Genomic DNA, 14,746 nt, shown 5'->3' on the forward strand with positions numbered 1-14,746 from the left:
GGCAATTTTCTCCAATCTCAAATTACTTCCAAAGCAATGAAATTTTCAATACCTTCAATCTAGGATGAAGAAAAGTTTCTAAAAACACAAAAATAGTTGCTCAAGATATGCTGCTTCAGAAAGCATCTTGGCTAATCTTACATTTCTGAGTGTCAGAAAATATTATTCAGGCATATTCATTATATAAGGTATGCCTGTGAGGAGAGTAACATGAAGAGATTACACCTGGTTCACCCATAATTTCTGCCAGCCTTACTTGCAGGAAGGTGGCTGCCTATAGCAAAAAAACACCACCACCACACTCCTTCAGTATCAGTGAAGGCTTTGCTAAGAGTTTAGAAGCTTGATTTTCCATGAGGAACAATACAAGGGTTGTGACTACAGGAGTTCAATGAAAATTCACCTTTCTACATAGGAGGAGGAATGAAGGTAGCATGCCCATACCCTCTTTGCTCATATAACTTATTACATGAAAGGAATGCTTGATGAGGGCCAAAATTACCTACAAATCTCAAATTAGCCCTCCGCATGCTAGTCAACCTTAACAACGCTTTCTAGAACATTCATATCTATACCTTTCTTTCTGAACTATTAGCTAATAAATATTAAACATAGAAGTTTCATTTAGTACACTCACAACTATTTTATTTGAATGATGGCAAAAGTGCCACTTATATAGGTAAAAACACAGGTTAGAAGTAAATGTTTTATTCTTTCAACTAAATTCCAGTACTACAAGGGCAGTAAAACAATGATACACTGAAAAATTGCAGCAATAAACATTTGTTAAAGACTGATAGAATAAATAAAACCTACAAAAATGAGAACTTATATAAACCCATTCTTAACCCCCCAAAAAGTCATGGAATACAAAAATGCCCTCCTTCACTATTTCACAGGCAGTTCTGTGGGCTATTTGCTTAGAAGTTGTCCAGGGATTACATTCTAATTTAACTGTGAATACAATTTTGCAGTGCACAGTTATGAAAACCACACTAACTTCAGTCAGAAGTGTCATTCTACACTTTTATTTACACAACCAGTTAAGGGCAGAGTTCTAATACACCAGCTTTAATCCTTTTACTTTTCAAACTTATTAACAGAAGCCAAATTGTAATGATACAGCAAATGAGACCACTGGTATTAACAGGTAGCAAAGGTCCACATCCAGGTGGTACTGACATCAGGGAGCACTCCAAAACCAGTTGCTGCATAAGAGTGGTTGCCACTGACAAAAGCTTGAAATAACCAGTGTATACAGAGGAGGGGGGGGGAGAGGGAATATGGCATTGTTGCAAGTCTTTAAAGGACAGCTTGCAACAACAGAACAGGGTTTCAGGGCTGCCCACATATGCAGAAAACATGATTCATGAAACATCTGAAAAGGAAAAAAGAATCGAGTCAAGAAATAAGATAACCAAAGAATTTACACAACTAAAGCTCAGCAAGAAACCCAGTTAAAACTATATCCCTGTGAAGATCACTCCACTTTGGGGATGATTCCACTCTTATAAAGAAGAGTAGAGAAGTAGAGTTCCACTCCACCCCATTCTATCTACTTTCTCAAGCCACCAAAATCTAACATCAAAGAAAATAGCTTAAAATACTTACAACTTGCAGGCTGTTCTCCATATCGTCGCATGATCTGATCATGCGTAAACTTCACAAATGCGTCATACTGTTCTGTGATCAAGGAATATTTAAAGTAAGGTACCATATATAAAAGTGCTTCTTTACACAAGGAAAATATCCTTTAAACACTGCATCCAGAAATGGAATTCAATGTTTGTCATATGCAGATGAATATGCTAGCTGAAACATGAATCTTATTTTACTCCATGTGCCTTTAAAATTTGTTTTTGGGGTTGTGGTATAATCTGAAGAAATGCAGAGTGAATGTCAAGGGGATGATGAATTGCCTTCCCTCATGAAAATAAACCACTGTCTCCCTGTTCTTTCCATATTGTATCAGCTCCTTCAGTATCAGGACTGAACAATTAAGCATTTTCTCCAGTCTAGGGCTGTACATTTTGGATGACCTCAAAGGATCACAAGTGGCATAGCCTAGGGACATCATGCTGCAGTATTTTATTACATTTTGGTTAGCACTGAAAATTATTTTTTTAATTATGCAGAAAAGGCTAATAGTATGCTACCAAGATTTTACTAAAATATTTCTAGTCATCTTAAGGACAATTGCTTCAAGAAATTCACTCAAATATCATTTCTACTGCATATATGAAGATATATGCAAATATCTCAACTGCTGGTATAACAGTTATGCCTTTCCTTCATTTTCCACAAGAATAAAGTCATCCCTAAGGGGAAGATGCTCTATTGCACAATTGAAACCTCCTTATATAAAAGGAAATATAGTTCACATTCTATATTAACAAAAACCTAGATTCTATCTTTATGTGACTTTATTTCAAGTTTACAAGAGTTAAAACAGGTGATTGGCATCCTTGTTATGAATTAGTCAAAATGTAAGGAAACTTGCAGCATATAGTAATTGTTGGTATCTTAATATTTAGTCAAATGCTTCTCAAAATGTGAGTTAACACAGAGTGCTAACTGATACTTATAGTATCCCATCTTCCTCTCCATCCTCATCAACTGTAATTTGTCAAGCTAAGAAGCAAGCAATCTAGAAGCTACCAAACCTTAGCTAAGAACATTCAGAATTCCTGAACATTAATCTTTATTGTGGCTAAAACATCTAAAAAAACTAAATGATTTCAAAGTTAAGTAGTGTAAATTATCCATGCTGTTCCTGCAAAGCAGAAAGATCATTATTTGAAACTAAAGCACAGAAATTGCCATTCAGAAATACAGTTAAACAACTCATATCAACAAGCCAAGCAACAGGATGGAAAAAATAACAGCTGACATACATTTTGTTTTTATCATACCTGCAAGTTTCGTGGTCAAGATTTCTTCATACTCTTCACGAATTTTCTCTTCACGTTCTTTGAGCAAGCGTTCACAGATCATTCCAACTTGTCTGAGAGTAAAGAGGGGCTGTTCTTTTTTCAGTGGTGGTGACGCTGCAGATGAAGTACCTTTGAACAAATTATTTCCAGAGGTAATTCAATTATGCTTTAGAGCAGGGTGTCAAACTCGCATCATCACATGACGTATCACAACTTTTTTCCTCTTCGCTAAAACGGGTGTGGCCATGGCAAGCACATGATGCACCCAGGCTGCGTGTTTGACACCCCTACTATAAAGCATCTTCTAAAAGATTAATGCAGATAACAGTTCACTTTAAAGTACTTTGAGAATCAGATTATAACAATCATATAACTTATTATAAACAGCTCATAATTTAAATATCACTCCAAGAACCTGAATGTTGTAAAATTTTGCAGTCGTAAGTTGCACGACGTTATGATAGGAGCTGTGAAGACTGATGAGGAGCCTTCTCAGTGGTGCCCATGTCTTATGCATTGCTCTGCCTTCCAAAGTGATGATGTCCCCAACCTCCAGGCCCTCAAGATCTTTTTATTGCAGGTATATGGAAACTGATAATTCTTGGGCTTAATCAGATTTGTTGATAATTTATATTGTTTTGCTTGTACTGTAAACTACCACAAGCCGGTAAATTGACAGACTAGAAATAAAATAAATTCTTGTGTCTCTTTTCTCTTCTTTCTCTTTACTATACCAGCCTACCCTACAAGTGTGTTCTGGAAGATCTCTAACCCAGAAAGGATGGCTTAAGCTGCTGGAACAACAAAACCTGATTTGCAAGCAGTAACTATTCAGCTGGATAAACATCATTAAATTTTAAGTTAAATTCATTCTAATAATAATAATACATCACTGTGATTCTTTTGATTCTCTGTTTAGAGAAAAACACAAATTCAAATGCATTCTTATTCTGAAATCTTCACCTGGCAAAGCTGGTCCAGAAAGGAGAAATGCTTGTGACTGTGCATCAGTAGAACAACAAGGATCTGTCTGGTGAAAGTTTTCTAGATGTCTTCTCTTCTGCATGCGTTTGTATTCCTGTTTTATATTGTACAGAATTTGCTCTAGAAAAAAGAAATGTAGTAAACATGATTATGAATTCTAACTCAGTCATTTCAAACAATTTAAATTAAGAGAAAATACTCTTAATGAATGGCATTAAAGGTAGTGTCAACTGTTTCAGAAGTTCAACTTATCAACTAAAAATCATATTACAATTTCCAATCCTATTCACACCTTTCATATAGCTGCAAGATATAAATGGAGATAAAACAGCATTAGGCCACTGATAATGTTCTCTGCTTTTCCCTAGAAAATAGCAAGAAAATTAGCAGAACATAACCAATACCTATTTTCCTTCCACAACATAGCACTAGTGAAAACATAATTCATACATCTTTCCAGATTTGAGACCAAGAAAGGTATAAAACATACTTCTTTTATTCCAACACGTATATAATATTGTTCCACTAGATAGTTAGGTTACATTACAGAAGCATCCAGTTTTTGCAGTACATGTAATCTTTGATTTACAACCATTCATTAACTATTCGAAGTTACAACAGCACTGAAAAAAGTGACTTATGGCTATTTTTCACATGACCCTTACAGCAACCCCTGGTCATGTGATCAAAATTTGGATGCTTGGCAACTGGCATGTATTTATGACAGTTGCGGTGTTCACCATTTGCGACCTTCTGACAAGCAAAGTCAATGGGGAAACTGGATTCATTTAACAGTGTTACTACTTAACAATTGCACTGATTCACAACAATTGTGGCAAGAAATGGGAGCAAAACTCACTTAATAACTATCTTGCTTAGCAATGGAAATTTTGGGCTGAATTATGGTCTAAGTCCAGGACTACCTGTAATTGTTCACTGCGTACATATATCTTCAATAAGAGCAATCAAGTATATTTTCTATTGAAAGCTACTATATTTTTTCTGCTATGAGAATTCAGCACTTTCTTTTCCCTCCTCCAAAGCAATGATTAGTGTCCACAGAAGCAACCACTATTGTACTGCAGTGGTATCTTGGTACTCAACTGCTTTGAAACTCATTGAATTTGGTACTCAACACATTGTGACATTTAAACCTTTTCCCGGTACTCATTTGTTTGGTACTCAAGGCACAAGCTAGAATTTGTTGGTGTCGGCTGCCTTGTGATTCACTACATTATTCCTTATGGGAAAAATTTGTTTGGTACTCATCGTGACTTTTGGAACCAATTAAGGATAAATACCAAGGTACCACTATTTTTGAGAATCTTTCTTGTCCATGACCAAACAAGTATATTTTTGCATGGCTATTATATCTCCAAGTAATCGCTTTACAGAAAACTCAGAAACATTTTTGTTCTGCCAGCAAATGATACCTAGCACCAAGTATATAACAAATCACATTATTTTAAATTATTGTATATAAAATTATAACATTTGGAGGTCTATGCCCTGCAATTTACATAAAAACTTGCCTCTCTCCAATATATTATTTTGGAATCCAGATGCACAATTCATGGTTGCTAGCTATTTCAATTTACCAAACAACTTTTCTTGCTATGGACTCTTATTCATTCTTACAGCCTTTCCAAATGGAAGCTTAGTTTAATAACTAAACTCAGTAAATAATTGTATAAATTTATACCCAGAAAAAACTGAAGGGGGAAAGAAAGAAAAACAGTAGAAACAATCTCAGATGTATAATCTTCTAGCTAGGAAATTTCTAATCTTGGATTAGAACTGTGAGCCACTATTTTACAATAATGAACTTCTTAGGCAAACAAATTCATTTAAGGGCCATTGGAGACCACAGTGGACATAAGGGTATCTATATCAGCAACATGAAACTTGAATACACCAACTAGCCACCCTTGCTAAAATTATTAGCAAAGCTAAACTTACTATTGAAGGGTACTCTATTCACTTTGCTAAAGGCAGGAATTTTATTCTCCTCCCTTAATTGTCCCATGATAGCAGCTGCAGTTCCTTCTACTAAAAGGGATTAACAACAGTTACTCTAGAAAAGCTACCAACTTGCAAGAATCTGGTTTCATCTTGATCACAAATCTATTAAATATGCCTTCATGAAATCAGACTCATAGTTTATTCCACACATCAGCTATATTTCTATAGATTTCCTGTCAGGGCATATAAAAATCATTGACTTTTTAATAAAATAAAACTATTTTATAAAAATGGAAAATAGATTTTAAAAGGTTCTGAAATAGTTCAGAAAAACGATTAGAATTCAAAAAGATAATTTCTAAATATATTCTACAGTACTAAAATATGAAAATGAGAACAGTTAACTGCTCTAAAGGTGCAAAGTCAATTAAAGGACAGTATGATATGGAGTACACCTGGAAAAGGGAGAAGAATTTGAATAGGACTTCAAAGATAAAGTAAAACAAAATGATGAACAGACTACATTCCTGAAGTCTTTAGTATTTGAGGAAAAAGCTTTTATCCTGAAGTATATCATCAAAATGTTTAGTATATAGTTTTGTCAGAGATATCTTATGAATTTATCTGAGATAAAAAAAATTCCAAATAACTGATTATAAGCATACATGGTTGCAGTATTCTATTAATATAGCAATAGAGTTTGGTGCTTTTAAAAAAAGCCAATGTACTAAATGTAAAGTAATTAGTTTGTAGCAGGTGCCCTGAACAAAACAGGGAAATCTAAATTAATTATCCCAAAATGTATTTGATGTAACACTTGCTATTGTTCTAAGAATGATGGCTATCACAGTTGTTCTGGGATCCACATGATTTAAAAACATAAATCAAGATCCTTTAAAAAAAAAAAAAACTTGAATGGACAAGGAGAACAAACCCTGAAAATGTCCTCCCAAATAAAAAATATTTTTTTCTAAGCCTATTTTCTCATCTGAAGAGAACCCTACCATTGGATTCTCTCACTTGGACCACTGAAATATGGAATTATCAGGGTCAATATTCCAATGCAGGGCTAAAGATTTCTGATGAAATTTTAAAAAGCCACACGACTCAAGTGACCAAACTTCTATCAGTAATAGACAATCCCAGTGGTACACAAAGAATCTGGAATAATACATTCAAAATATAAACAATTACAGTAAAACTTTTTTCTTTCCAAAAAAAGCAAAAAATCTTGTATTCCTTTTATCTAATAGGAATCTTTTTATTAACAACATCTAACTTGTATTTTAAAATACACCGAAGAGGGATGATTGTTTAAAAAAATAAAAAAGGCTTATCAAGGTTTGGTTAAATATTACCTTTCTTCAGAAAACAAAAACATACTTATTATTATTTTAAAGATGGCTGTTGTCCTATATACAATTGCAAAAATATTCAACACTCATCTTTGAATTTGAGCTGATTTAACTCCAAGTGGATTCACTAGTGTTATAGAGTTTGTACTTGATTCACTTTATTTACATAATTATTTTATATGGTATGCATTGTCTAAAAACTAAAAATTTTAAATATTGATGAATTTACATTAAATTTTTATCAAACACCAAAGATGCATTTTCACTATAAATGAGAAAATCTTAGCTAATTAAAATATTGTAGTTTGAATTATCCGAATTTGAATTATTTAATTATTTAAGTGTATTGGATTAAATCCTCCCAACTTCCTTTATAAGACTGTTGTTAAATGCTGCTAAATAATGAGCTTAAACAATATGCATGCTCATGAAGATTTGCCACCAAAGGGGACACATTAGGATTTTTCTAGGACTGGCAAAGCTAATGTCAGGAAGGCAAAAAGTTGAAATGAGTTGAGGTTGGTAAAGAAAGCTAAGAACAATATTGGGGGCTTCCTGAATATATGGTGAAGAAACAAATTACTAAAGGAGACAAATGACCCTCTTTTTAAAAAAAAAGTGGGGAAAGGAGAAACTACGGACTAATCAATCTGACACCGATGTCTTTTCATAGTATTTTTATTCAAATATATATCCCAATTTTCTAGTGACTCAATGAAATATGATGCAACATTATTCCATTTCAATAATGTAAACATTGTTCCATCACAATAATGTAAACAGTACCACTTCCATATTATGCCTATTATTTTGCCATCTATAACCTCAGTTTCCCTTTGACACATAAACAGCTTGACATTTTCAATGTATGTTACACTATTATTAAAAGTGTCATTATTATTTAGTAATCAGTGGACATATAGCAACAAGACATATTAGTTCTTCAAGACAATCAAGTGCTCTTCCAGGTATAGCATCCTTCATACTGACTATTCTTGCTTCAAGCAGTATACATAGAACTGACTTTGCGAGGTGGATTCATGTCAATCATGCTAGCAGAATAGCCAGCATTTTGTTTAGTATGGATTTTAATTTTTAAGAAAAAAAGAGAAAAATCTAGGAAAAAGATTATCATTCTGATATTATTTTATTAGATATTAGATACATAATTTTACTTTTGGAATAAAATAAATATTAAAGAGTATATTTAAAATATTCTGTATTGTTCCAATTTTACTATATGTGCTGCCGAAGTGAACACAGGATATTTAAAATACTGTATGGAGACTTAGAACTGGTAAAAAAAATCAATTGAGATAATATCATCATGCTTTTTCAAATTGACACTAAAAGTATGGTACATGTCACGTAATAAAGGAAAATACTGGATCAACGCATCAATAATATTTCTAACTAACTTAAGTAACTAAGTACAAGGCTTTTAGCTTTTCAAATAAGGCACTACCAATATTGGGATACAAAATACTAGGTGACTATTATTTAACCAACCCAGTTTTAAAATGTTGCAAAAGCAGTTTACTGGAACAATGTCCTAAGACTTTCGCTCATATGACTACATAGGTTGCCAGAAGCGTTTATGAATGGAAGCCAAGTCCATTAACACTGGATCTTGGCAGTAATTATTATAAGGTTCTAAATATGTCCTATGATGGTTCAGTCATACATTTAAGTCATCAAATGATGAATAGACTTATGTGAACTAGTTTAAAATAGTGCTCACTAGGTAATTTAAATGTTCAAAGTCAAGCAACTGTGAAAAAGTTTGAAATATATTGTATATAAATATAAGACTCCATCTATTAACAACTTTATACTACACAACATGGTTCTCATTAAAATTGATGTATCAAGAGTGTGCTAAGTCAAAATTCTTTTCTTGAACTTATTTATACAAGAAATGATAGTTCAATTCTGGGTATATTTTCTTTAAGTTCCTGAGTAAATTATGGGACTCTTCTAGGTATATGCTACACATGACTGTACTTGCAATAAAATAATTAGTACTCTATTATAAGGTTTAATCTGAAATGGAATCACATGATTATGTATGTATGTATGTATGTATGTATGTATGTATGTATGTATGTATGTATCCTGTTTCCCTGAAAATAAGACATCCCCTGATAATTACCCCAATCAGGCTGGTTAGCGATAGGGAGACAGAGCTGGAAATCAGGTAAGACTGCAAGAGGAGACCCATCTTGCTCCACATGCCCCCAAATAATAAGACCTCCCCGAAAATAAGGCCAAGCGCTTATTTCGGGGTTCAAAAAAAATATAAGATAGGGTCTTATTTTTGGAGAAACATGGTATGTATGTATAACTGAGAATTCAGGAAACTCAGATTTAAATACCTAATCAGGTATGATGTTCATTCAGTTGATGGCTTTGCACTGATCATTTTTCAGTATAATCCAACCTTTCAAAGTTGTTGATGGCAGCATAGCACACTCCTATTTTGACCTTTTGGGGAAAGGTATAGTAAAAGTGTAATAAAGGTACAAGTATATTAATTTTGTTAAATGAAAATCAGTGTCTTGAGTTTGATTAGGTGGTCTTACAAATCCAGCAAAATAATTAGTGAATTTATAGAAGAAGTAGTTACCACCTGGAATGGTACTGTTTTTACTTTTATGGAGGGGGGACTGGCTATTGCTTCTTCTGGATGTTTCCCTTGGGAATTTAATTCTTTTTTTATGTCTATTTCTGTATGCTAAGTGGCCCAGAATATTTTTTATTTGTGTACAATGTCAACACACAACCCACTGAACCAAAGCCTTGGTCTGAAAAAAAACCCTAAGATATGAAGTTCCTGCAGATGATGACAAATGTTAGATAGAACATCAATATGAAGCAGAATAGAGCCTGATGGGCATTAACAAATACTGTAAAGTTGTTCAAACAAAAATTTAAAATTATATGCAACATTCACACTGTCCTTTCTCCCCTTTGTTCATAACCATCTTTAACTAACAAGTATATTATTAGTTACAGAATCACAACTTCAAAGTTAGATTTTTATCCCTCATTTATTAATTTGGAAAGTTTTATTTTTAAACAGAAAAATTCAAAGGTCTTAATCCTAGAGGGATATAGCGGAAAAGACAAATTACAAATATAACCAGTGATTTCAAAATATATTCCAAAAACTGGAACTTTTCTATTATTGTAGAACATTTTTCCATGAATTTTTAAGAAATGCAACATTTCAAAAAACAAGACAAGTGTAATGGTATCCAGTTAAATAAAAAATATTTACTTGTCATTATTACTTTATATATTTACCAGGGAATATTTCAGATATGCAAAAAATAGTCTGTTTCTAAAATCAAACTTTCTAGTTCTTTCACCAAGCATTTCAAATCTCTGAAATAGCCTCCACTTTCCACAAAATTGAAGGAGTTAAGGCACAGAAAAGAATCCACTCATGAATAGGTATACCGTAATACAAATATAATCATGCTTATTTTTAAATAAAACTTTCAATTACTTTAGCATGTAATTCTATATTTTACAGATAGGTTAGTCCTACTGTGTTAAATAACTTAGCTCTAAGTAAATATGCATAAAAATGTAATATAATTCACTGCATATTTTTCCATACACAACATTTTAAAGAAGATCTTACAACTGGGAAATAATTTAATAGAGATTTAATTATCTATAAAAACTGCATTGATCATTTTAAAACTGGCCTATTTTATGGGGGGAGGGTACTTGTGCTATTTATTTAAGTGACGTATTGTAAATCATTGAATTAGAACTCCCAGCATTCAACACTGTTGGCAATGCTGCCTTGATATTGTAGTTATTTTGTCCACTGAATCTATAAACGCTGTTAATTGAAAATCAACATGTGATACAGAAATTTTCTAAAATTTTTAATGAAATATCAACTGCAGCCACTACAAATAGTAATACAAATAGTGGCACTATCAACTGCCCCCATAATAGAAATATGACAGCTAGCAACAAACTGAAATATGCCAAAGGCATTCTTCAGCATCTATCATTCCTCAAAGAATATCAGAAAGCAGCATTAACATTAAAGCCATGCTATAACAGATTATTTACACATTTCTATAAAAATCTATACAATACTCACTGAAAATTGTAAATGCAAATGTTGACACACCACAAAACAATTAAAGTATTTCTAGTGATGCTATAAGTAGTAGAATGCTTCACTGGGTATGGGTCAGACTAGATAACCATCAAGACCCTCAAACTCTTTCATTCTATGATTCTTATGATTCATTAGGCAGTAACACTGTTATTCTTCCACAGCAAAGATGTTTCAGGTGCAAATTCCCTGTAAGACAGGTTCAACCAAGAGAATAGACATTTCAAAGCTGCTCAGTAAGTTTTCATAGTGGCAGAGCAGAGGGGCTTGTATTTGGATTTCCCTAGCTTTACCCAACGAACTATACTAGTTCTCATTAGTTTAAGTATATGCCTATCTTTATTAGATCAGAATGTTACATCATAATAGATTTTTTTACATGATGCAAGCATTTTTATAGGCAGAAATGCAAGTTTTTAATACAATGAAAATGTATTCATATATTGTGAACACACACTTCAAAGGAACATACACAATGGACAGATTTTGTACAATTACACAATTATGTGCATGTGTGTGGAATTATTGATCTCGTCTTAATTAGTATCTTAGAAACCTCATTATTAAATATTTAAATACAAGGCTGTTTCTGCACAATTAACCTGTCTATATTCTATTTTAAATGGAATTGCTTAGCTTAGCCAACCATCCATTTATACCTTTCAACAGCGTTATTCTTTAATAGGTTTTTCCAGGAGCTCCCTATGTTTCAAAAGTGTGTTTTCCAATGACTGCAAGCTGTTTAATGACTTGAGATGCCTAGATGTCCACTGCACTGAATCAATTTTAAACCCCTACTTACATTAAATATTCATTAAGATGAGTATTTCTTTCTACTTTCAGTGAAGTCACCCACTTTATGTGGTAATAAACAGTTGGCTGCATTTAGTTTTAACAATGGTTACTTTATAACAATGATGAAGATACATAATTTGTCCCACTGACTCTAAAAGCTGCTCACTCGGGAAATATTCCAACATTTCTAGCATCCCATTAAAATCAGTAGTAGCACATAAATTAGACGGGATACTAAATAAATGCTCAGTGCCATATCATCTAATCCTTTCCCTCAAATGTCAAGGAAGAATCAAATTATTTGCTTGCAGAATGTTGAAAGTAGGATAAAGTTCACACATGAGTTTAGGGGTGCCAACTGCTTATCCAATTTATATGCCATAGTATTAATATTTCAGATTGTAACTTGTAGTCTCAGGAGAAAAGATGAATCTCATAACCTCTGACCTTGTAATAATTTAAAATTTCCATTAAGAAAGCATCCTTCAAAATAAAAGACATTTCCAAGGTCTAAAGCTCATTTCAAAAGAATTTACTATGTAATCATATTTGTACAGTCATTCCTTACCAATATGGCAATGCCATCTATCTCAACCTAGTTTACGAACTGATCCAAAATCAACATTCCCAACAGGCACCTTACACTTTTAGACAATTATGGAATGAGAATTGTAGTGGATGAGTGAGAAGGGAGGGAAAAAAAGCCTTTTCTTAAAAGCTGAGAGAGATATGAAAACAATACTGGAGAAAAGGCCAGTTTTACAGTCATTATGAAAAACCACACTGTGAGTGAGGTAAGGTGAGATAATCCCTACTATCAGAGGGACAACCCAGCAAGGCTTGATCTTGCCACTAATTTGTCTTTGTAAGAGGAGCTGTGATACAAGCTACCTTAATCGAATCGTTTACCCCAAATCTTATTTGCTGCTACTCTAAAACACACCCTTTTATAAACCCATTATCACTAAGCTTCAGGAAACATGGGCACTCTTGGCCTTAAAATCCCAAGCGGTGTTAAAGACGAAGGGAGGGAGGGGGAAAAAAAAGCATCTGTCCTCTCGTCTTGCAAGGCGGCCCGGCCTTTTCCCAAACGGCCTTGAGTGGGGGTGATTGATGGCAGACCCCGACCAGTTCCGCCCCTCCTACGCTGCGAGGCTCGGGGAAAATCGGCCCCGCCGCCCGTCTATAAGCTCAGGCAAAGGAGCTCACATTACTAGCACCCCGGAGTTAATGGCTTCAAGCAAACCGATCGATCGATCGCCCGCACCGGGAGGGGATCCAAGAAGGGCAGAGAGACCGAGGGGGGGGGAGGAGGAGGAGGAGGAGAGGAAGAAGGAGAAAGGGGGGCTTGCTGCATTCGAGCCTTCTCGGCCGAGGAGAGCACCGCCTCTCCCTCGCGATAACTCCCCAGTTCCTCTTTCTCGTCGCCGCACCAATACCTCCCGCACCGCCCAGCCCGGCCTTTTCCCAAGGGGGAGGGGGGGGCGGCGGCAAAGGTGCGGTGGGAAGCTTATTTCTCCCCCCCCCCCCACCACGCTCCCAGCCCGGCGCAGAAAGAAAGGCCGGCAGTCCTCCTCCTCCTCCCTCCCGTCCCCTCGCAGCCCAGGACAAACCCCTTCGGGGGCCTCTCCCGTGTTTGCCACTTCCCCACCCCCACCGCGGGGAGGGCGGCCATTTCCATTGTGCCGACACCGCGGCGAAAGGGGGAAAAAAAAAAAAGAAAGAAAAAAAAAAGGGGGGGGGAAGGAAAGGAGGGAGGCGACGGTTTCTGTGGGAAAGCAGAGGCCGGGCCAGACCCCGTTGGGAGGGGACGCTCTTCCGAGGCTTCACAGGAGCCCGAGATTTGTCTCTGTCGTCCCCCTCGCCCAACGACCCTTCCCCGGCCCCACCCAGCCCCCCCCGCTTCCCCCTCCTTTTTTTTTTTTTTTTCCAATTACCTGTGGTGAGGCGAGTGGACACTTCCCCGAAGGGCGAAGGCTCCATGCGCAGGTATTTCTGCGGGGACGAGGCAAAAGAGGCCGAAGCGGAAGAGGCGGCGGCTGCCGAGGCGGACAATGGAGTGCAACGCCGTCGTTTCGGCGAGGCCGGGCTCAGCAAAGGGTCGAACTCGAGAGTCCGTTTTAAGGTCGCCCCGCACGCCATGGCCGAGTCGGGCTGAGGGGGAGGGCGGAGGAAGAGGAGGAAAAAGGAGAAGGGGCTCAGCAGCTGAGCCGGCCGGGCCTTTCGCACCGAAGGAGCGGCCAGAAGGACTGACACGGGAGGCGAGGAAGAGGAGAGCTTCCCGAGCTGCCGCGTCTTGTCAAACGCCCGGTCGCCACCGCTCTGCGCCGCTTCGGCTTTCTCCTGCCGGCCGCCGGCTCCGCCTGCGTCTCCAGGGAGCGGCCCGGAGCTTTGGCCCCGGCTCAGCTGGACTTTTAGGTTCCGCCCGCGGCAAATCCGCCCCGGGTCGTATCCGGGAGGGTGTCTAGGCCGGTGGGGGCGGCTTGACGGGAGGCTACCCGGCCTGGAGCCGCCGATGAAGAGCGATGACTGCGGCGGTGGCCGTCGCGCGTCTCTCTGTGACTCTTCCACAC

The 14,746-nt window shown here is 36.6% G+C and overlaps 1 protein-coding gene across 1 annotated transcript; it reads right to left on the minus strand.

Moving 5' to 3' along the window:
- Positions 1-692: 692 nt before the first annotated feature.
- On the minus strand, positions 693-14,687 carry AKIRIN2 (akirin 2). The gene is made up of 5 exons (XM_034408953.3): positions 14,111-14,687; positions 3,897-4,037; positions 2,913-3,062; positions 1,612-1,683; positions 693-1,378 (listed from the first exon to the last, which is right to left on the minus strand). The coding sequence occupies exons 1-5, from the start codon at positions 14,313-14,315 to the stop codon at positions 1,368-1,370; spliced, it is 579 nt and encodes a 192-aa protein (XP_034264844.1). The 5' UTR covers positions 14,316-14,687; the 3' UTR covers positions 693-1,367.
- Between the last annotated feature and the right edge of the window lie 59 nt (positions 14,688-14,746).

This window comes from Pantherophis guttatus, chromosome 1, assembly GCF_059756535.1.
Source record: "Pantherophis guttatus breed Tessera chromosome 1, ASM5975653v1, whole genome shotgun sequence".
NCBI classification, from domain to species: Eukaryota; Metazoa; Chordata; class Lepidosauria; order Squamata; family Colubridae; genus Pantherophis; species Pantherophis guttatus.

Coding starts and splice junctions, on each gene's coding strand:
- AKIRIN2 (XM_034408953.3), bottom strand. CDS start 14,315: ATGGCGTGCGGGGCGACCTTAAAACGGACTCTCGAGTTCGACCCTTTG. Junction 3,063..3,896: donor TTCTGGACCAGCTTTGCCAG/GTGAAGATTTCA, acceptor ATTTGTTCAAAG/GTACTTCATCTGCAGCGTCA. Junction 1,684..2,912: donor CTTGACCACGAAACTTGCAG/GTATGATAAAAA, acceptor CCTTGATCACAG/AACAGTATGACGCATTTGTG.